Source organism: Tachypleus tridentatus, chromosome 8, assembly GCF_004210375.1.
Source record: "Tachypleus tridentatus isolate NWPU-2018 chromosome 8, ASM421037v1, whole genome shotgun sequence".
Classification (NCBI taxonomy): Eukaryota; Metazoa; Arthropoda; class Merostomata; order Xiphosura; family Limulidae; genus Tachypleus; species Tachypleus tridentatus.
In genome coordinates this window covers 48,645,151-48,669,815 of record NC_134832.1, presented here as the reverse complement: position 1 = coordinate 48,669,815, position 24,665 = coordinate 48,645,151, and the positions used below count along the sequence as shown (strand labels likewise).

Here is a 24,665-nt window from a genome sequence, read left to right as displayed (position 1 = left end):
TTCATCAACATCAATAAGTTTCCTCCACAAACCGTAGAAAACATTATACGCACACACCTAGACAGAAAGCAAAATCAACCAACAAAAGTAAATATATCTCACGATATATCACGAAACCATATACTGCTGCATACCATATATTCCTGACATCAGCAAACAAATAACCAACATTTGGCAAAACTATTAACAAAATATGACATTCCAGTTAATAACAAATTTATTCAAACACCAGGCACAAAACTGAGGTCTATACTATGTAAAACTACACTGACAAACACCACACCAACATTATTTATAAAATACAATGTGATAACTGCCACGACTTCTATGTTGGAGAAACAAGTAGAAAAATGGAAACCAGATCCAAAGAACATAAAAAGTCACCTTCACACGTTTTCGAACACTGCCAGTCAAATAAACACAACATAACCATAGAAAACACTCAAATACTAAATAAAGAAACAAACATAAACAAACGCAAAATTAAAGAAGCCTTACTTATACAACAACTTAAACCCAAAATAAACCAATACAAAGAAACGCCTTTATACCTATATTAATATAATAAAATAAATAAATTATATATTCAAACATCTAACATCGCCCTCTACATTCCGACACTCAGTCACACAAACCCCTTCCAAACATATGGTCAGCTTCCGGTCAGTTACCTCTTTCTTTGTGAACCTGACGATGGCCAAAGAAGGTTGAAACGTTGTTCGCTCTTCTATGTAAAATTTTTTCTCAACCCAAACGAGCCGTTTTTGCATATATATTCCTCTACAAGTGGGTTTTCTCGACATCACTGAATATGTTTACCTGAGACATTTCATTAGCTACTTAGCCTTACAACCACATTCTTATAATGAAACATACGTGAAATCAGGATAGTCCTAGGTCAAATATATATGTAAAATCGGCTCGTATGAGTCGAGAAAATTTTTTTACATAGAGGAGTGAACAACGTTTCAACCTTCTTCGGTCATCGTCAGGCTCACAAAGAAAGGAAGAGGTAACTGACCGATAGCTGACCACATGTTTGAAAGGGGTTGTGTAACTGAGTGTCGGAATGTAGAGGGCGTGCTTAGATGTTTGAATATATAATTTTATATTATTTATTTTATTATTATTATTTATTATAGTCGTGGGTCATTTTATTCTTACTAATTTTTATTTTTAAAATAATATTTTTTTTTATTAATGAATATCATAACTGTGTACAACGCCATCAGTGTGAATGTAGAACAAACATTACGTGATAAAGTACCCACTACTACCCCCTAAAATTACAACAAATAAATAATGATGGATAAAATAATATTAAAAGTAGATAAAACAAATTGGTATTACAATGACAATCCTGTTAAATTAATAACAAAGAAAACAATTTATTTAATAAAAACGAAACATAAAACAGAAGTGTGAAGGTTAATCCTTCCTAACTTGTTTCTCTTTTCCTTGATAGATGATAAATTCCAATATATTAATCAAACCAACTTGATTTAATATTTTACTGTAATTAATAACCATTTAGTTTGGAATAAAAATTCGCGGGGATTCCATTTGATATTTGTGTCAAATCTTATCAACTTACAGAAGAAATGCTCATAATAACAATGGTTTTGGTAAATAAATCCACTTACTAACTTTAACAAACAGAAAACAATTTATCTTACGAAAACTGCGCCATCTAGTAACAAATAAAGAAATCTCTAAAATACGAATTCTAAGCAAGTACATCTCAATGTTTTTATACTGTTAACAAATGCTTCTACTGATTTGAAACAAATAGTTTAATTTTGTTTTTAAAATAAAGGGAGACTCCATGAGGATGGATTGTTTTCTCCTAGAAGATACAAGTACTCGAAACAATACACTGATGTTAAGGGGGATCTCTTGGTGACAAGAAACCCACTTGAAATATAAATGTATCTCAGAACGGTCGGTATGGGTGTTAACACTTCAGGTTAAGAAAGATGACCTGGGAAGGTGGAAACGCTGTTCTCTCAGTATCAATAAAAGTGTTAATACCCATACTAGCCGTTCTGATATACAATGAGGGGGACATTTTCACATCCAACACTTTCCAACTTCGAACATAAGAATCCTAACTCATAAGGTATAACACACACACACATACAGTTCCAACCTTAAACCAGCTAAAGACCTGAAGAAAATGCAGTCCACTATATAACGTATATAATTAAAAAACTGGTGTTATTAAACTCAAGCATCAAAACATTTATAAAGATATGTCAGTTGCATAAGTACTTCAACTGCTTCTTATGTTTAATATTGATATAGATAACGCTTTATTTATTTATTTGTAACGAAACTGGTTTGTCAGATATTATGTTTGTACTATAAAATCTCCCAACGTGACGTTTTGTATGAACACTTTGTAATTCCATCTAGCGACCGAAAAATTAAACTATTGTGAAATATGGAAATAATATATATTTAAACTAAACTCACACCCTAGTAGTAGTTTTCCTTTATACCATTTCCCCACAAAAATGCATGTGGTAGAAAAATAGAATAATATTAGTGTTATGTATTAGTTAAGCTAGTACATCCTCTGAAAAAAATTATAATTACTATATATATATATATATATACATAATACACAAATGTTTATTCTATACCCTCATCACACTAGAGAAACAAGTCCGAGTCCGGCATGGCCAGGTGGTTAAGACACTCGACTCGTAATCTGAGAGTCGCGGGTTTGAATCCCTGTCACACCAAACATGCTCGTTCTTTCACTTTTGGGGTCGTTATATGTGATGGTCAATCGCACTATTAATTAATAAAGAGTAGCCCATGAGTTGGCAGTGGATGGTGATGACCAGCTGCCTTCCCTCTAGCCTTACACTGCAAAATTATGGACGCCTAGCTCAGAGAGCCCTCGTGTACCTTTGCGCGAAATTCAAAACAAACCAAACCGAGCCGTCTAGGGGCTAGACGGTGATCAGGTAAGTAACAGAAGAAAAATTTGCTGTTTTAGAAAATGTTTAATTGTTATTCTGGAAACTTTAGCTTATTGATAGCATATATATACATAATATATCGTAGTCTATAATATGAATGGTTTGTTTCGCTTAGGAATTCAATAAGGTGGTTTCAGGCGTGTGAATTATTTGTAAACCTTGTCATTCTCCATCATTATGTACTCTGTACGTAATAATAACAATATAAATATGTTAATTCTAATTTAGATTGAGAGAAGAGAACAGTGAAGGGTCCACGATGGGCCTCCGCTTCGAAGCCCCATAATACCAAGCATGCTCATCCCCTTTCAGCCGTGGGACGTCGTAACGCTAGGACCAATCCCACTATTCGCTGTTAAAAACGTAGCTCAAAAGTTGGCGGTGTGCGGTGACGACTAGCTGCCTCCCCTCTAGTCTTAACCTGCTAAATCATGTACGGCTAGCACAGATAGCCCTCATGAAGCTTTGCGCGAAATTCAAAACAAAAAGTTACATGTTGGAAATTTCTTGCTTCGTGTTATACATTGGGAAACAAAGCTTTCCAAACAAGGTGTGTCTGCTGGTATACATTAGAATATGTTAATGAAAGAAATTATGTAGTTCGTTTACCACGCACACACCCAACATGTGTTAACAGAATAACACAAAGGTCATGGTTTGAGACGTGTGTGGACAGCTAGCTTCCTGTAAAACTAGTTAACCCCTGCCGTTAGATAAACCTTAAAGAATTCACACGAAATGCTGTCCTGTTTCGTTATTATACAATATACGTACACAAAGTTAGGCTAGCAAGACCAACCAAGCTTGTTAAAGATAGCATGAATACTTTAACACTCAGATGTATGGACATGTTTGTCTGCTGTAAACATTTTGTCTTGACTGCTTCTCTGCTTCCAGTTGTAAAAACAAAGGTCACTATAAGTATCTATAACTGAAACCCCTCCTGAAGCCCACACGTTCTTGTCATACTGTGGTACTGTTACTTTTATTTATACAGTTCAAATACCTGCAAAGGAACTGCAAAACTAAACAGTCTATGATGATTCGTCTTTCCACAAATATTGGAAAATCTTAAGTGACAATCATTCTGTCATCTAAATAATCGAGATATTCTTACGTTGGTTCCCTAGTAGCGCAGCGACCAACATATCACGTTGTGCAACTGTATGCTTAATTACAGACAAACAAACGTCTTAACATTTTTAGCAATTTATAGTGATTGTTAACACTACAGACATTGTAAAGTTTTAAACAATCAACACTTATGTCAGTCTAAGGTAATAAGTAATAATAAAAACGCTCAGTTTTAAAATTAGGCTTAGCTCAACGAGACACGAGCCCAACCTAGTGTCGTTATTCATAACTTGTTTGTTTTGTTGGACTTCGGGGGCCATCAGCACAAGCAGACCTTAATTTTAGAGTGACAGACCAGAGGTTAAGCAAATGGAAAATACCACTCACTGAAAAGTACTGAGTTTATTTTTATCAACAAACCGTGAAATTGATTCCCATGGACGAAAGGGTGAGCATTTTCGTCACCGGGTTTCTATCCCGCGATCCGGAGATTGTTTCTCAAGCACCCTAACCACCAGACCAAGCCAGGTCTCATGAAAACGCGTATGAATACCTAACACTGTGATGAAAGTTCTTATAGTTTTAAATGACATAAACATGCTATGAATAAACTTAAGTCAGAAGTAATTATTGAAATGTTTTTAATTTATTTGAAACAGGTTAAGAGCAATTTCATTATTGGAGTGCGAAAGATGAAAATAGTTATATAAAAAGTGATATACAACATAAAACAGGCCTGTAATAATTCGATTATATTTAATTATCGCTTGAATATCCTCACTATTATTTTAGAAACGGGTGCGCTAGGTGTCTCTGGTGCATATCCATACCAATCACGTTTCACTTCTGTGGCAATTCTAATAAAGAAAAGTTATTCATGAGCCTATAATATGAAGTCGCGTGAGATTATTGTTACGAATATCTTAGCAACCACAACACGACAAGAAACATCTTGGCAGAGTTCCAACACTTTAACTGGTTTGTGTTTTGTTTGTTTTAGCAAATACCACAAATTTTACAGTTGTAACCAGAACCTGTCGTTTTCGAGCCACATAAACCTTTGCATTGCAATAGGCATACACACCTTCACATCATAAATTTTATTCCAACGAAAAAACACACTTGTGCAACCAAGTCAGAAGAATAGAAAAAGCCAACTTTATTAAGTCACACCATAAGTTTATAGTACTGTAGAAGAAAAAAAAAAAAAACCAACAAGAACTCTTTCTATCAACGACAACTTTTACTGCAATAAGCAGTTTACAAAAATTATAATGAAAATGATACTTGTTAGCCTCAATGTCACCGACTGCACCTTTTCATAGAATTAAATATAATATCAAGTTTCAAGTTTTACAAAATTTGAATGTTATAGTTTCGCAAATGAAAATCATCTTGTTGATTTTCAGATGGCAGCACTAAAATATTTTACAGTTCAGCGTGCTCGAACTCCAGCGTTACTTTATTTCAGGTGGACAATTTAAAAAGCGCTTTTCTCGTGTAACCTCTGCATCAAAACCACTACTTTTTTATCAAAAAATTTCACGCTCGGGCGATGAAAAATACAGTTACATTGTTTTATATACCTGGAAGAAGCACAGAGATTGGCTTACTATTCTCACATCTATTTGTTTCCCTTTGTGTAGTACATTTAAAGAAATTAGCGTAACATAAGAGAAAATTAAAATAATTTACGATCACATGTCTCACGAGTCCTAAAAGTAGAATATTTACTTTGATTTTATAGAGACTTCAACAAATATTTCTAAACGACTAGGAAATTAGTCAAAGCTCTCTCTCTATACAAGCATTAACTTCAAATTTCATCTTCTTCAAATATCTGGAAAAGACAGGAACCCTAAAACGTAGTAATAGATTAGTTAATTCGGCCATATTAATATAGTAGGCTCAATACATTTTTCCGATATATATATTCAAAATCTCGACTCTCCACCATTATGTTGAGACCTGTGGCCCCAGTAAGTAATGCAAATTATATTGTCACATTACGAGTCTTTTAAACTTATATTTGGAATAAAATTCAGAGTCGTATCAAATGGTTAGTTAGTACATGGCCTGACCATTATTTTTAATCGTATGTTTGTTTTTCTTTCTTTGAATTTCGCACAAATGTACACGAGAGCTATCTGCGCTAGCCGTCCCTAATTTAGCAGTGCAAGACTAGAGGGAGGGCAGCTAGTCATCACCACCCACCGCCAACTCTTGGGCTACTTTTTTAACAACGAATAGTTGGATTGACTGTCACTATATAACGTTCCCACGGCTGAAAGAGCGAGCATGTTTGGTGTGACGGAGATTCGAGCCCGCGGCCCTCAGATTGCGAGTCGAGCGCCTTAACCATCCGGCCCTGCCGAGCCTCAGTGGCGTAGCTGAGGGAGCAAAGAGTACATCTGTCCCCGGGCGCAGCATCGGGGGGTGAGGGCGCCAAATTGATGTTACATAATTAGGAATTATGGCTTACATTTTGTCACGAGGGGGCGCGAAAACTGACTTTGTCCCCGGGCGCTGAAAACCCTAGCTACGCAACTGCCGAGCCATAATGCCATCTATAGCCACAGCTTTCATATTAAAACCTGCTTCTTTTAATTCAAATACAGTTATATTGTTTTATATAGTTTAGAAAATCACAGAGATCGCCTTACTTTAACTTATATCTATTTGTTTTTTGTCTAATATATTAAAAAGAAAGTGTAACGTAACATGAGAGAAAATGAAAATAATCTACAATCACATATCTCACGAGTCCTAAAAGTTCAATATAAGTGTAGATACAAATAAGTTGTATGGACCCATATTTAGGTCCTTCAAAAACAAACCAGGTTATAAATAGGTTTGTGTAGCTTTAAACTAATTAAAAAAATATATTAAGTCACAATTAATTTTAGTGTATTTGTAACTAAAATGACTCAAGATTTTATCTCATCACATTACATTTTTAAATGTAAATATCTATGTAGCAAGGCTCTGTCCACTCTAAATTTGCTCGTTATGGAATGTAATAATTATATATTTAACGTATTATACATTCCAACATTCATTTTTCGGCTTCTAAAGGTATAACTTAAACATTATAAAGATATATGTATTATTAATATGGAATTCACTGATTGTTTTATAAGTTTAAAAAAGTTATGATTAATTTTCAACTCACTCTTAGGTCGTTTACTCTAATTATCTAGATCTACGTGACAGTTTACTGGGAAAGTTACAGGGCAGCATTTCGGGAAACTTGAAGACTTTAGGCCTACGGCTGTGATAAGTTAACAAAACAGAACAAATTCTGACGTCTGTATAAACATGTGCTTAGAAAAACACGACCACAGCAAACCTTATACATCAAGCTATTTATCAATTAATAAATCTTCGTATGACGTTGTCCTGCTGCTAAGCCTAAATTCTTAAGAAAATAATTGAGCAACGTTGAAACATAGGTCAATTAGTTTGATATCTAAGTACTAAAGGTTCGTTGTACCTCGAAGACTTTTATCTAGAGGACAAATGCGATTTGAGTTAATGACCTTGACCGGCCACATAGAAGCCATGGTAGCCTGCAGCGAAACTTAATCACTTGTGGCCGTAATGTCTTCGAGATCGGCTGAACACTAAGAAAATGTAATATAAAAAAAAGTAATTTAAAGTATATGTATATTTTTTCATTTTCATTTTTTATAAGTTACAGCATGAACTTTTAACAAGTAAAAACTTTCGAAAACTAAACTTGTATAACTTCAAATTAAATTAATTTCAAACAAACGTTACAAGTGTTAATTTTTTAAAAGAAAAATAATAAAACTAGTTTGAAATTTTTTAATTATTATTTCATACATTGAAAATATTAAACTTTTTTGTTGTCTTTGTCGTTGTTATTAAGCCTAAAGCTATATAATTGGTCGTCTGTGTACTATTCAGTGCAATTAACCGAAACTCAATTCTTAACGTTATGGCCAGATGGTTAGGGCGCTCGTAATCTGAGGTTCGCGGGTTCGAATCCCTGTCATACCAAACACGCTCGTTCTTTCAGCCGTGAGGGCGTTATAATGTTACTATCAATCCCACTATTCGTTGGTAAAAGAGTGGCCCAAGAGTTGGCCGTGGGTGGTGATGACTAGTTCCCTTCCCTCTAGTTTTACACTGTTAACTTGGGGGCGACTAGCGCAGATAGCCCCCCGAGTAGCTTTGAGCGAAATTGAAACCAAACTAATCTTTGCGTTATGAACCCTCAAACGTGCTGCTGAGCCACTGGGTGCGTTATAATGTAACAGTCAATCCAATTATTCATTAGTAGAAGAGTAGTCCAAGAGTTGGCAGTAGGTGGTGATGACTGTCTAGCTGTTTTCCCTTTGAAGTAATTGTTAAACACGCATGTGGTCCATTGATAAGCATGTCGACTTTGAAATCGAGGGGGTGTGTTTGGGTCTTTAATCGAAAAAAAAAAGAGTGCTGTACACTTGAAACATTAAACACCTCAAAAGTTTCAAAATAATAATGTAAATTTCAAAAAGAATAATAAACCTTACGTATCTTCAAACAAATCGTCAGAAAGATAAACATTTATTATTTTATTTTTAATTTTGAAAAGTTCTTTTGTTTCAAGCGGTTTGTTCGCAGAGGGCGCCAGCTCTAAAGGGAACGCGAATTGCCCTATTGACAAACGAAGCGAACTAATGGGTTGGAATGCACCAAATTTACCTTTTGTACAGAGCGCCATCTAACATCGGTACGGTCTTTGTCTTTATCCTCTTGAATTTACTTTTATTCAAATCCAGCGATAGATATATAATTTAATGACCACCACCGGTACCATCTTGTGTCTTTTGATGTAAGCCATATTTCATAAGATTGGTTTTAACACAGACTTTATATTAAATTGAACGATAGAATGGCACCTGCGCGTTATTTTGTTTGTAATAAGAAACGTTTGTACAGAGTTCGAAGTGAACTGAACTTCTCTGATCCTTCTTTCAACTGCAGCTTATTTCAGTTCTTGAATGAGGAAGAAAGGTCCACGTTACTTCTCCAATAATGTTCGATCCAATAGCTAGGAAAATCTGTTTTAATAACATGCAGTTATTGCATGCGCGCTACAATTGTTCTATCGTTCATAGGAGTGGATCTTTTTCAGACTAAATTTAGTAGTGAGACGTAATTAGGCCTATTTTCGTCATGCACGGAAAGTAGTTTCAAATATGTCTGACTAAAGTGTAAATTTCTACTTATTTGCCAGTAAATATTTCACTTTGTCTCGTTCGTTATAAGCATTTTCATACTAATAGTTTCATAAGATACCGATATAAAAATATTTAGTACTATTCTTATTATTCAATTTTTTAAATTGGCCAGGTGGTTAGGGCGCTCTACTTATAATTTAGGACTACGGGTTCGAATCCTTATCACACCAAACATTATTTACCCTGAGGTTGTTATAATATTACAATCAATCTAATTATTCATTAGTAATAGAGTGGTCTAAAAGTTGGCTGGGGGTGGTGATGATTAACTGTCTGTTTTCCCTCTGAAAAACAATTTTTAATGTTTTGTTTATTAATTTCCTATAGACTGTCGCTGTTAAACTAAAAAGGACCCCCTTAATTTAGGAGTGATAATCTAGAAGAAAGGTGGTTAGTCACTACCAACCCGCGACCCACCCTCAATCCTGAAAGTTTGGTAATTGAACCCCGGATTATAGTGTTGTAAGTCCGTAAACTTTTTCCGTTTCTGAGAACTTATTTTTGCTAATAGATATGATATTAAAATTTCCCAAACGTTCTATAGTTTTTAACAATTATTATTTTACTTTTTCATTATAGCTAGTAGCATATTCTTTTTTTTTTATTGAAAAATATATGTCGCAGTATCAGTCGACATTTTGGTAGTATTCGAAAAATAATTTAAGCTTGTAAAAAAAAAATAATATTTTAAATATTAAACTTTTTTTCCCGAAATATAATTGTGCTTGTTCCACCCAGTCATACTTCTTCGAAATAGCTTCATATCTGTTGTCTTTCTATTTACAATGAATAGCCTAATATATGATAAGTTAAATTCCAGCGAAGTCAACAGAAAGAACGATAAAAAATAATAATTGCCTTAAAACCAACGTGAGTGACCTCTGTAGGCGTGGCTAAAAAACAAGAACGTGCACTGAGTTTTAAATAAAATAAAAAAATAAAACAAGTATTCAAAGAGTAATTGTATATTTCACATTTCTTATTTTAATTTTCTAACTGAGACGTGTTCACATATTTAGAAATTTAAATTGCAATCAAGTTTTCTGGCGTTGTAAAATAGTTGTTTTACGAAATTCATTTAAAAATATTCGAAGATTAATCTCATTCTATAATGAAATAATATCCTCCATTAAAGTATAGTTATAATTTTTATGTTTTTAGTTTCTATTTGTTATATACAATAATAATGTTAATTAATGAAAACTAGAGGGCACTCAGTAGAATGTATATTCTCAGCTACTTCGCAGTGATTGTACTCGCCTCTCAAAAAATACAAAAATGGGACCGTTTGTTTGTTGTTATCATCGAACATGGATAATTTGCAGAAGAAAACAACGAATAGTATCTTACATATATTTCTACTAAGTTTCAACAAAATCCGATTATTTTTGACTGAGTTATATGACAAGAAATAGTCACAATAATCCGTCTTCGCGTTAACAGATAAATATTTTTGGTATCTCCATGAAATTCTTGTAGCCTAGGCCTTTGATTTTGACTCTTCATAACATAATCATTTCTAAGTTTGTTCATAAGCCAAATTTATACCAACCTCCATCGAAATTCATTCAACCATTTTTGAGAAATATTTCTGACAAACTCACACACTTCTTAAAGTCTCGTTCACTTTCATTAGACGAAATATTTTCAACAATAGTAGTCAGTATACGGTTTTCTTCAGCAGTGTACAACGTTCTACGGTTACATTAGAATTGTTTTGGTTTTGATGTTTGCGAATATACTGAGTTGCGTACGAACGTTATTATTGCAAGTTTCAAATAAGATCTCACACTGGTGGGTTGAAAAAGTTAAGTTGTGTTGGTTCTAAATGGTTTCTTATGAATACTTGTTTGTTTGTTTGTTTTAAATTTCGCGCAAAGCTACTCGAGGGCTATCTGCGCTAGCCGTCCCTAATTTAGTAGTGTAAGACTAGAGGGAAGGCAGCTAGTCATCACCACCCACCGCCAACTCTTGGGCTACTCTTTTACCAACGAATAGTGGGATTGACCGTCACATTATATCGCCCCCACGGCTGGGAGGGCGAGAATGTTTGGCACGACGCGAACCCGCGACCCTCGGGTTTCGAGTCGCACGCCTTACGCCCTTGGCCATGCCAGGCCCCCTTATGAATACAATAATTAAATGAATTTATGTTAATTTTACCTGTGTTATTTTTTCCTTCAAAATTAGTCAACTTTTAAAGGTTTAACTCAAATCAGAATATTTCAGTATTTTACCAGTGACTAAATGTACCCTCGATAAGCATTTTTATGCAATATCTCAATAATACAAGCTTTCTTAAAAATCCTATTAATAACAGAAATTATTTAAAATAAATTTAGTATTCCGAAAATTGTTTAATTTCGAAGTCTAAATTCAAGGGAGATTAGGTTCAATCTACACTTCGATCAACGTGTGTTATATCAGCGAAGGGGTTTCGTCATAGCAAATGCAAAGCACATTCACACCGACAGTAAGTTCGAGCCGAAATTATTGTTAAATTGTACCCCTTAAAATAACCAATCTTTATCATGTACATATTGCCTCTGTCTACATAATAAGAATGCGTTTAGATATCACTCTAATGTAATGTGGAGGTTACTGATTTTACAGGTGAAACAAATGGCAACTATTAAGTAATTTTATTTGTATATCGTAAAGCATTTCAAAACCCTTAGTGAGGCCCAGCATGGCCAGGTGGTTAAGGCACTCGACTCGTAATCCGAGTGTCGTGGGTTCGAATCCCTGTCATACCAAACATGTTTTTTTGTTCTTCCTTTCAGGCGTGGGGGCGATTATCATGTACGGTCAATCCCCCTATTCGTTGGTAAAAGAGTAACCCAAGAGTTGGCCAGGGTCAATCTGAGTGTCGCGGGTTCGAATCCCTGTCACACCAAACATGTTCGCACTATCAACGGTGGAGGTGTTATCATATGACGATCAATCCCACTATTCGTTGTTAAAAGAGTATCCCAAGAGTTGGTGGTGGGTGGTGATAACTAGCTGCTTCTCTCTAGCCTTACACTGCTAAATTAGGGACGCTAGCGCAGATATCCCTCGTGTAGCTTTGCGCGAATTTCAAAACCAAACCCTTAGTAAGATTCATGCTACTATAAATCAACTTATTTCTAAGCATAAAATTGGAAGATAGTCGAGTTAATTGTTATTCATAAGAATTTTAAAGGCAGATGTGGACAATGACTTCCAAAACAACTTTCTATTTGTTATTTCATGTTAGCAAGAGCCAATGACTTTAAAGAATTTACTTTTAACTTGATAATCTCGTGTTTCGTTCTAAGCCTACGATCCTTATATACCAATTCGAGCGCTTTAACCAGTATGTCATATTTCAACGAGAAAGTTTACGAACCTGTGAAAAGAAAATAACAACAACAAAAAACCAACAAGGCCCCCTCTTAGCACAGCGGTATGTCTGTGAACTCACACCACAAAAACCCGGGTTTCGATACCCGTGGTTGGCAGAGCACAGATATCCCATTGTGTAGCTTTTTGATCAATTCTAAACAATCAAAACAAAACCATAACATTTGTAGCGTCATCTATTATGTGATGCAGAACTAAGTAAAAATTAAATCCAACAAAGTTCAACGATATAGATGATAAAATATCCATCATGATATGAGAGCTGTCTTTGAATGATTTGTTTTGAATTTTGTGTAAAGCTACACGAGGGCTATCTGCGCTAGTCGCCCCTAAATTAAAAGTATAAGACTAGAGGGAAGACAGTTGATCAAACACCACTCATTTGCAACTCTTTGACTACACCTTTACCAAGGAATAGTGGGATTCATCGCACATGATAACGCCTCAACTGAGCATGTTCAGTGTCCTAGTGGAGTGTCCTAACCACTAGAACAACAGGCATCGACAGAGTAGAATAAGTTGCTATGAAAGATGGTAGCATATTGTACAGATGGCACCTGCACGTTTCCAGTTGTATAGATTAGTTTAACCATAGTCACGGTAGTTATTTTGTTAAAGGACATTAACGGCAGTGTTGTATAGATTAGATAATCCATAGTCACGGTAGTTATTTTGTTAAAAATCATCAAAAGTAGTATTGACACATCATATCAGGTTGGACAGCTTCCTCATGATGGTGAACCACTTTTTTTACCTTAACTGTAGCCTGGGGGCCGACACTACATGACGGATGAAGCGAGTTCACAATATTTGCTTTCAAGGATATGTAAGTTGTAGAGACCTTTAGTTTGTTTGTTAAAGGAAGCGAAGTGCGAAGTTGTTAAAATTAAAAGATACTTGTTGACGGTTACTGTTTAAAGGTTTGTTTTGTTTGTGTTTGTTCACGTAAAGCTGCACAAGGAATAACTGTCCTCAATTTAGCAGTGTAAGACTGGAGAGAAGTCATCACCGTCCACTGCCAACACTTGGGCCACTGTTTCACCAACGACAAACGCGGTTGGCAGTAATTTACAATGTCCTCCTCTCTAAACGGGCGAGCATGTTTGGTGCGACGGGAATTCGAACCCGCGACCCTCAGATTACGAGTCGAACGCCTTAACCACCTGGCCATCACGAAAAATGAGAATGCTCATTAAGAAATGATAAAAACAAAGTGTCTGTCTACAAATAGTCTACAAGCTAATGGTGAAATAAAAAACGATTTGTTCTTGAACAATACTGAGTGAACTAGAAATTCATGTTACCTTTATTTTTAGCCCAATCTTGTTTGATGAGCCTCAAGATAAATTGTCTTTCCAACAGGGAATCAAATACATTTGCACACGTGAGAGTGACGGTGTAGTAGGCCAGTATTGTCTGTGTTCGTCAATAGTTTGGTGTAGTAGGCCAGTATTGTCTGTGTTCGTCAATAGTTTGATGTAGTAGGCCAGTATTGTCTGTGTTCGTCAATAGTTTGGTGTAGTAGGCCAGTATTGTCTGTGTTCGTCAATAGTTTGGTGTAGTAGGCCAGTATTGTCTGTGTTCGTCAATAGTTTGATGTAGTAGGCCAGTATTGTCTGTGTTCGTCAATAGTTTCGTTTCTCTTCGTTGTACCTTATTGCGACCCCTGGAGCTTTTGTTTCTACGAAAGAGATGTGTTACCTTTTATTATGTATCGACAAGAATCGAGCATGTGACAAATGACTAATAAAAAACAGGGTATGAACTGTAGGCCTAAAGCAACAGTAAAATGATTGGATTAGCTTACCGATTGGCTTAAAATCCATGAGTACTGAGTACATTCCCCCTTCTTAACCAGATTCTCTAAACTTTATACGTAGACAACTCGTATCAACCTGTAACCATCTAAAAGTTGAACAGACCCGTGCCTATGGATAAAAGGTGTGTCCCGTTCTCACGTCGTTATTGACGGAGGTGACTTGGAGTACAAGTGTGTTGAGTTGAAGGTTGTAGTTCTCTCTCGTGCACTTCAATAAACTCGATCTTTGCTCCTTGTTATAAAACGTTAGATAATCGAGGAAAGAAATATACCTTCCATTAATATTGGTATGTAAAGTTCCAAGTATTTTTAATCCTGAAAAATTTGGTTTTGGATACTAACTATATAGTAGATATGGTGTACTTTAAATTCGAGAGTTTGAAATGTAATTTTATAAAACGTTATGTAAATTGTCCATGTGTAATTACACGAAGTACTATTGTAATCCTTCTTAAGTTTGAATTTCCAGAAACTGATTAGAAATATTAAATCACATTATAAAGAAGTGACTCTCTCCAGATTATGAATTTTCTGGTTATGGAGTATCTGGCTCTCATCTCTCACACTCCTAGATTTAGAACAAAATTTTTGATCGAAACGATTTCTTTTTACAGAAGGTAAACGAAGCTCCAATGTCCACAATGAAGTTGCTTGGAACATTGCTACTTATAGCATGTTGCTTTTCACCAAGAACTGAAGGAACCCCAATCATGACCTATAAGTACAGAGATTCATTTCGTGAGTTGACTGGTTTTACTTTTAAATTGTTTGTAGTTGCACACAAAGCTACAAAATGGGCTAGGCCATCACGAGTGTCGAAACCCAATTTTTCGCATTATATGACTTCGGTTTTACCAATAAATCACTTGGGGACTTCTAAATTGATAATTGATATATCTAATCAAATGTGACGAGTTAAAACTGATGTAATCTCTTGTTTCAACGTTTTCTTATCCGAGTAGACTGTTTCATACCTTCAAATTCAAAAGATGATATCTGTTATGCCCAACAAATTTGTTTCCCTAAGAACTAACAACTTTTAATATATAAAAACTTATTGTTATTATGATTTCTTTATAACATCCAACCTCTATTTATTTATACAGATTAGATGTTCACAGATAGCTAAGCATTATAGCAAGTAATCTAAATTATTTGTTCTGAGTTGTTTGTACCAAAGTAACATGTATTGTCTAAAGAACTCTTTATCTTTGAGATGATGCAAATACTGCAATAAGTAAACCGTCTTATCGTGAAGAATTGGAAGTGAGTTCCAAGTCACAGAACTGTTAACGTATTGCAAGTTTTTATCATAATATTGTTAGCGTGCTTTAAGATTTAATCATATATTTTTAACATGTTAAAGACTACAACTAGTTAGTTGTTAGCATATTAAAAGCTTCATATATTGATGTATTAAAGTGTTACAGATTTCAGTTATGGAGTTTGTGTTATAATTTTCACTTAAAGAGTTCCTTATGTGCTTCAGATACTAAGGTATTAAGATTTGAGCTACAGAGTTGTGTTTTGTAAGAGTTAGAGTTTATGAGGTTATAAAATGTTACAGGCTTCAGTTATAGAGTTGTTAAAAATAACTGAATGAAGATAATATCACTTTATTATTCTCAGTTCAAAGGTCAAAGAGACGTTTCTTTAAGATGAATACACGAATTCTGTAACATAGAATTCACTGGTTTCGTTAATTCACCAAATATTACTATGTAGATATAATTGCACTTTTCGTTTCTGAAAACAGCTCCATTGAATGATGAACACCATGATACGTACCCAGTGATCTCCTATTTCGAAGGTCAAAAACATAATTACAAAGTGGTGTGTTACTTCGGTAGTTGGGCAGTTTATAGACCTGGAGACGGGAAGTTTGAGATTTCATATATTGACCCTTTCATCTGCACGCACTTGATATATGGTTTCACAGGCCTGGGTCCTGATAACAAAATTCGTATACTTGACCCCTTTAACGACGTGGAGGACAACTATGGAAAAGGTGACTAGTTTTTGTTTATTGTCTTTCTTTTAGAAGACTGATCTTTGATTTAGAAATATAAATCAGTCTATTACGATACTAGTATTTGGACACTTCGATTTTCTGTGTTCTTTCAATGCCATTTTCTCACACGACATTGCATTTTTTTCAAAAGGATCTTATTATCATTTCAACGCCCTCAAACAGATCAACACGAACCTGAAAACATTGATAGCAATTGGGGGATGGAATGAAGGGTCTGTGAAGTATTCCAATATGGCCGCCAATCCAGCATCCAGAAAAGTCTTCATTGAAAGTGTGGTGCAGTTCTTAAAGGACTACAACTTCGATGGTTTGGACCTAGACTGGGAGTACCCTGCTGCTCGAGGTGGAAAACCAGAGGACAAACAAAACTTTGTGACTCTGCTTCAGGTAAGGGTACAGGAGTTTGGATGTTGGTTAAAAATATCGGGACCCCCCTGCTGGTACAGCGATACGTCTACGGATTTACCATGCTAAAATTAGGGATTCGATTACCCTTTGTGGGGTCAGCACATAGCCCGATGTGGCTTTGCTGTAAGAAAAACACACAAATACAAGACATCAGGATATTCAGTTGTAATGGCAACAAACGTACAACTTCTGTAGTTCAATGTTTTTATCGATATTTGTTCATTTAGTTTTAATTACTACACAACTGGTTGTCAATCTTCGACCAAGCGTAGTCAGATGGTTAGTGTCGGGTGGTTCCTAGTCTGAGGGTCGCGGGTTCGAATCCCCGTCACACAAACATGCTCGTTCTTTCAACCGGGAGACGTTATAACGTGTCGGGTCAATCACACTATTCGTTGGTAAAAGAGTAGCCCAAGAGTTGGCCAGGTGGTTTAAGGCACTCGATTGGTAATTCGCGGGTTCGAATCCTCGTCACACCAACCATGCTCGCCCTTTAAGCCGTGGGGGCGTTATAATGTGACGGTCAGTCCCCCTATTCGTTGGTAAAAGAGTAGCCCAAGAGTTGATGGTGGGGGGTGATGACTAGCTGCCTTCCTTCTAGTCTTACACTGCTAAATTAGGGACGGCTAGCAAAATTCAAAACGAACCAAAACCCGCCACACTATTTATACCATCAATGCCGTCGTAAGGTAAAAGTGGCCCAAACTTCTAATCTAATACATTGAAATCAAAAAGAAAATATGAAAAATCAGTTTTATAAGGCTCAGTTTGTAACTACAAAACTAAATAAAGGTAATAACCTAAGTCGTATAATATAAAACGTTTTGAAAAAAATGTGAATTATTTTTCGAACTATCCATTACTGCGTTGCACAGAAGACATCTGTGGATTAATAAAATCATTGTAATGATTGTTTTAGAATATTTTGTTAGACTTATAGCCTTATGTTAAAATAAATATATTTAATCCGGTATTTTTTTCAATTGAACCTAACATTAGCGCTTAGGTGACTAGAATAAATTCACAAATCGGTAACGTAATTACATCATTTAGAAAAAAAAACGTACAAATGAAGCATCTGGCTTTAGTTAAAATATGTAAATTACTTATAACTCATATAACAGATCAGTGTGACGTACATTTCTTTGTTTATTGTTAAGTACAAAGCAGGTTACCAGTTAGGTGCCACCAGATGGCGGTACGTACTTCAGGCGAATAACGATTGTGACCGTGTGTGTGTTTTCCATCTGCTGAGTCCACCGAGGAGAATCGAACCCTTGATTTTAGCGTTGTAATGTGACTAACTTTGAACATATTAGTGCATTACAATATCAAAAATGTTGTTGCTTTCAGTTAAACTGTGATATTGAAACAAGTAAGTTTATTGTTGGAAAATAATAGAATAGTGGTTTTCATAGGGTTCGAAAAATTTCACTTTTGTTTGTAATCCAAAAGCACAGACACCCAATAAATATTTCAGAAACATTTTGTTTTAATATATCTGCGTTACTGTGTCTATTCGTTTCGAAAATAAAAAAAGCACTTTTATCTGTCTATTCGCTAGCCTAAACTAGTTTTGAAGACACGTAATTTCATCGCATGCACAAAAGTTAGTCATAGAGGGCGCTGCGATCAAATTCGAACTTGCGGCTTTGAAGTGAAAGATCATTCTTTAGAATAACAGTTCTTTATAATGTTTTTATAAAAGGTTAATAAATACTTCGACTAATGTCTCTACTTTTTCACAAGACTTCCGTCTGTTATTAAAATGTATTAATTTTCTGCATAAACGTTTTAAATAGGAAATCAAGACCGAGTTCACCAAGTACGGGTTTCTGTTAACTGCAGCAGTTTCAGCAGGGAAGCATTTTATCGACCCCGGATATGACGTCCCTCAAATTTCAAAGTAAGTAATCTTTATGGTTATGTCTCAGAACGGCTGGTGTGAATGTTAACACTTTTACTGATAAGGAGAGAACAATGTTTCGATCTTTCATCTTCAGGTTAGCAAAGAGAGAGTTTGAATGTGACCGTTAACGAACACACGTCTTAGGGACGAGGATATAAACGGGTACCGGACTGTAGGGGCGTTTCAGTTAGATATTAAGATATTAATTAGTATAGGTATAAAGGTGTTCCTTTATATTGGTTTAATTTTGGTTTTAGTTGCTGTATAAGTTGCTTCTTTAATTTTCTATTTGTTTCCCTACTTAATATCTGGGTGTTTTCTATGGTTATGTTGTGTTTATTTGATTTGCAGTGTTCTAAAACGTGTGAAGGTGTTTTTGTGTTCTTTGAATCTAGTTTCCATTTTTCTGTGTGTTTCTCCAATATAGAAGTCGTGGCAGTTATCACATTGTATTTTATAAATTATGTTGGTGTGGTGTTTGTCAGTGTAGTCTTTACATAGTATGGACTTTAGTTTTGAACCTGGTTTTTGAATAAATTTGGTGTTTGTCAGTGTAGTCTTTACATAGTATGGACTTTAGTTTTGAACCTGGTTTTTGAATAAATTTGGTGTTTACTGGAATGTTGTGTTTTGTTATAAGTTTTTTCTAAATGGTTATTTGTTTGCTGATCTCAGGAACATATGGTATGCAGCAGTGTAAGGTTCTGTAGTTTGTTGTATCTTGGGATTTATTGTTGTTTGTCTAGGTTTGTGTGTATAATTTTTTCCACGGTTTGTTGAGGAAATTTGTTGATGTTGATGAAGTGTTGCTTTTTTTTTGTTAATTTTATCAGGTGAACAAAATTGTGTGGTTGTATTTATTTGGTTTCTTAATATGTTGAGTTTTTGTTTTGTTTCATGTGCTGGAATGTATAATCCAGTATGGGTGATTTTTCTGTGGATTTCTGTTTTGAATTGTGTATCAGTTCTAGTAATCTTGATGTTAAGAAATGCTATTTGGTTAGTTTTGTCCTGTTTACAGGTGAACTTAATGTTGGGGTGTATCGAGTTAACGTGATTGAAAAACTAAGTTTGTGTTCTGTAGATGTGAATCTAACAATTGTATCATCAACATACCTGTACCAGTATAGTGTTGGGTGTAAGGATGAATTGATCGCTTGTGATTCAGTCTGTGTCATAAAAATGTTGGCTAAAACTGGTGACACGGGATTCCCCATACTTAGGCCATTTATTTGTAGGTGATTTTGGTTATTGAACATAAAATTAGTTTTGGTAGTAGTGAATTCTATAAAGGTTGCTAATTGGTTGCTGGGGATGTGTACCAATGGGTTGGGGTCTTGGATATAAAGTTCTAAAGCTATCTTGCAGACTTCAGTTGTTGGGACTTCTGTGAAGACGGAGATTACATCAAAACTGACCATTAAGGCTTTATGATTTAGTTGATTAAGAATAGATTTAAAGTTAAAAGAGTATTTGAAAAAGGGCTCGGCTGATGTTACATATTTAGAAAATGGCCACGTTATATATTTACCGAGGTTGTAGTTAAATTTAAATATACTGTTAATTCTTTTTTTAATTTCGCGCAAAGCCACACGAGGGCTATCTGCGCTAGCCGTCCCTAATTTAGCAGCGTAAAACCAGAAGGAAGGCAGCTAGTCATCACCACCCACCATCAACTTTTGAGCTACTTTTTATTAACGAATAGTATGACCGTCACATTATAACGCCCTACACGGCTGAAATTGGCGTGCATATTTCGAATGACGGGGACGAGTCCAGCGCCCCCTATCCACCTGGCCATGCCAGACCAACGGTTTATGAAGAATTCCCATGATAATCCGAAACTATTCTTATTTTAAGTTTATTGATGACAACAACCAGTGTTAAAAACGTATATTAATTCGCTCACAAATAATATTTTTGAGTTCATTGGTGGTGACACTCAATGTTGATAAAACCATACATTGAGTCACTCAAAAAATATTATTTTGATTTACTGATGGAAACACTCAGTGTCGAAAAGACATATATTAACCCATTGACTGCTGATCCACCATATATGGTACTGTCCGCCTCCTTCAGATGCACGTGAGTGTGCTGCTGACATTGTATAGTTTACAAAAATTCCGTGCGTGCGTGTTTAAAGCAGCCGCATTGAAAATATTAACTTCTTTAAAATAAAACTTTAGGTTCAGTGATAGCGACAATCAATGATTAAAAAAAATATATATTAATTCACTCAAAATGTGCGTCACCTGGTGATACAAATTCTCGAGCAGGTTTCTTAATAAAAATGCAATAAGGAATGTACCACTTTTTTTTTGTACGTTCACTCGTAAAAAGGCCCCGGCATGGCCAGGTGGGTTACGGCGTTCGACTCGTAATCTGGGGGTCACGGGTTCGAATCCCCGTCGCACCAAACCTGCTCGCCCTTTCAGCCGTGGGAGCGTTATAATGTTATGGTCAATCCCACTATTCGTAGGTAAAGAGTTGGCGGTGGGTGGTGATGACTAGCTGTCTTCTCTCTAGTCTTACACTGCAAAATTAGGGACGGCTAGCGCAGATGGCCCTCATGCAGCTTTGCACGAAATTAAAAACAAAAACAAAGACTCGTAAAAATAATCATACCAAAAAGAACATGGTTTTTGTCTCTCAAAGACTGATTCGTTCCCTTTACAGATCTTTACTGTTTTGGGACAGTCACGACCAACGAAATAAGAATGTGTGAAAGAGAAAACAAAAGATGTTATATTTTTTTCTGTTATTTACATATGTATATCTTACAGCTACCTGGATTTCATCAACGTCATGTGTTATGATTATCACGGAGGTTGGGAGACTTTCACAGGTCACAACGCCCCTCTTTATCCTAGACCTGATGACAATGAACTTAACCAGATTTTGAATGTGGTGAGTATATATATTTATTTATTATATATTTATATATATATATATATATATACATTTCATAAGACGCAAGTTATGGAAATAATTTCTCTTGATACTTAAAATAAATGTTCGTTTTGAAGGAAAGCTACAATGGGTTACCTTCTGTGTCCAAAGTGAGAAATCGAACTCTGAATTTTAGTGTTGTAAGCCAGTAAACTTATCGCTGTCTGTTGATAAAGTGATAAAAATCTTTAGATTAAAATGTAACAACAAAAATAGATCTCAACTTGTTGTGAATATTTAAAGCGTAGAATTAAATAAAAAAAGATTAATTTTCTTCTACTTAAAGCAAAAAGAAAATACAAGTAGCGTTATTTTTGTTTCTGTAAAATTTAACTTGAATTAACAAAAACGCCACTGTTTCAGATTTACTCAAAATCTTCTAGACAAAAATTTATTTCAACTGATTGTAATGAGAATGGACTACTTTTAGCTTACTGTACAGACGCTTGTTTCAACAGGTTGTAATAAGTATGGACCTGTGTGTACTTGTATTAAACAACCAAGTGTCGACGTGTGTTACTACACCTGGATCACTGATAAATTTGTATATTTTAAAAACGGTGTTATAAAGTCAGTATTTTGTATACTTTCAGAACTTCTCGATAAATTACTGGATTTCTAAAGGAGCTCCAAGAAACAAGCTAGTCCTTGGAATGGGTTTATATGGCCGTTCCTTCACCCTCGCCAGCTCTTCTAACACTAGCTTTGGAGCTCCAGCGCCACAGCGCGGTGTGGCTGGTCCCTTCACTAGAGAAAAGGGCTCCCTTGGGTATAATGAAGTGAGTGTTTCGTTTTTTTTTTTAAACACTAAATACAAAGTTTAAAGAATTATTCACTACTGAATAAATTTCAATATTTTTTTTATATAAATCATAGATAGTCTTATCACACTAGATGGCGAGTTCTTCCATTGTAGATTTTAAGTCAATTGCTTTTGCAAATTCCATTGTCTTGTCCAAAATAACACGATGATATTTAGATTTTGATCATTTACATAAGCTGTACACGAATATTAAAACTTCATTTTATTAACTTTTGACTTACCAACGTGAGTGATATGTTTCAGATTTGTGAATTCCAAATGAAGGAGTCCTGGACTATCGTTCAAGACCCCTATTACATGGCACCCTATGCCTATAAGGGCAGACAGTGGGTTGGATACGATGACGTAAACAGTATTAAACGAAAGGTAAGATCAACAGTTAGTAACTGCTTGATTTCTGTATGATGTATCGAGTATAATTAATTATTATCCCTCATGTTACCATAGTATAAACTAAAGTTATCGATTTTTTTCTTACATTTCTCTAGCGAGCCTATCGACTTTCTTCGAAGCCTCGTTTCTATATAAAATAATTGTTTGCACATTTGTCTCTCATTTTTATAGTGTTAACTAATCTATGCTATAAAAATAGTTTAAAATTACATCACATTAACAAATTAAAAAAAAAAAGAAACGCACAAAGAAACGTGTAAAAAAAAATGTTTGCAATTTCACAGGTACGATATGCTAAAGTTATGGGTCTTGGAGGTGGAATGGTTTGGTCTATCGAAACCGATGATTTTACTGGAAAATGCCATAACCGTCAGTACCCCTTACTGCTAGCTATTAATGAAGAATTTGCAGACCCTAGAATGGATCTACCTTTACCTCCTGTAAAGACCCCATCTTCAGGAATAGAGCAAGAAACTGAATCGACTACAACATCAAAGCCGTCTACAGCGTCTTCGTCAACAGCTACTCCGTCTACAACTTCATCAACGACCAGCAGCACGAGTCAGTCGACGTCTACTGTAGGACCTGACAGCCAAACATCGCCAGGGGAGGCTTCAGTCGTGGAAAGTCTCTGTACCAGCGAAGGTACCCATCCACACCATGAGGACTGTGCGAAGTTCATCCAATGTACTATTGATGGCGAAACATTCGTGATTCATGAATTTACCTGTCCATACGGTACTGTTTTCAACCCTAAAACTGGTTTGTGTGAATGGCCAGATAATGTCCAAGAATGTAGTGATTACTACTATCGGAAATACGCCCTCTACATACCATAAGCTTACAAGATATGTACATTTAACTCAAATTAACTTGCTTTTATAATTTGCTTATACGATCACTTTCATTTATATTTTTATTCATAATTTCGAATCTGTTGTCGTATATATAAGACCTGGTTGTCTTGTTATAAGTACTTTCAGCTTAAAAGTAGGCCTAATTTTATGTTGTTTTGCTTTATCAGCGGTTCACGATGGTGTTTTATTAGAAAATATATTTTTATCAGTACATGGTAATACCATCGGAGTTTTTGTTATCGTGTCACTGCTCAACGACCTACTTTTAACTTCAACCCTTTGATGGCTCCAGCTATTTTTAACAAACTATGTCTAACGGTTTTTTGTTTTGTTTTTCCTTTGTTGCCTCAGAAAGTTTGACTTGTTTTGATATTACTGATGCACTGTTATATACTTACACTGAAACTGGTCTTTCATATTTGTGTGAATGTTGTGAAACTGTATGATGAAAAAATAAAATCATTGGAGTTTCAGTTGTTTTACCTTCATATTTCTTATCTAAGAGTAAAAATAGTTACATTTGTTAAATTCTTATTAAAATTATTTGAAATTGAAAACAGTTCTGAAGGTAAAAAACATTTCAGGACAAAATTACCCATCATTCCCCACACTGTTATGAAATATCTGGTTTATCATTTACGTATACTTTCTGAATGTATTCCCCCTTAGGACAGCAAAAGCTGTATGAATAAAAATGTTAGGGTTCACCTACTTTGTTTTGTATTAAAACCCCAGTAATATCGTTAGATGCTAATTGCATAACCCGCTTTACTGA

The 24,665-nt window shown here is 35.3% G+C and overlaps 1 protein-coding gene across 2 annotated transcripts; it reads left to right on the top strand.

Moving 5' to 3' along the window:
- The first annotated feature begins 14,582 nt into the window (after positions 1 to 14,582).
- LOC143222353 (chitinase-3-like protein 1) lies at positions 14,583 to 24,363 on the top strand. Of its 2 annotated transcripts, none has more exons than XM_076448786.1 (9): positions 14,583 to 14,803; positions 15,131 to 15,254; positions 16,273 to 16,524; positions 16,679 to 16,935; positions 18,759 to 18,862; positions 21,652 to 21,775; positions 22,411 to 22,596; positions 22,884 to 23,006; positions 23,129 to 23,311. In XM_076448786.1, the coding sequence occupies exons 2-9, from the start codon at positions 15,149 to 15,151 to the stop codon at positions 23,171 to 23,173; spliced, it is 1,197 nt and encodes a 398-aa protein (XP_076304901.1). In that variant the 5' UTR covers positions 14,583 to 14,803; positions 15,131 to 15,148; the 3' UTR covers positions 23,174 to 23,311. The 2 variants fall into 2 exon arrangements, with proteins under 2 accessions (XP_076304901.1, XP_076304900.1); XM_076448785.1 differs by lacking the exon at positions 23,129 to 23,311 and adding an exon at positions 23,318 to 24,363 and having other exon boundaries at positions 14,600 to 14,803.
- The last annotated feature ends 302 nt before the right edge of the window (positions 24,364 to 24,665 follow it).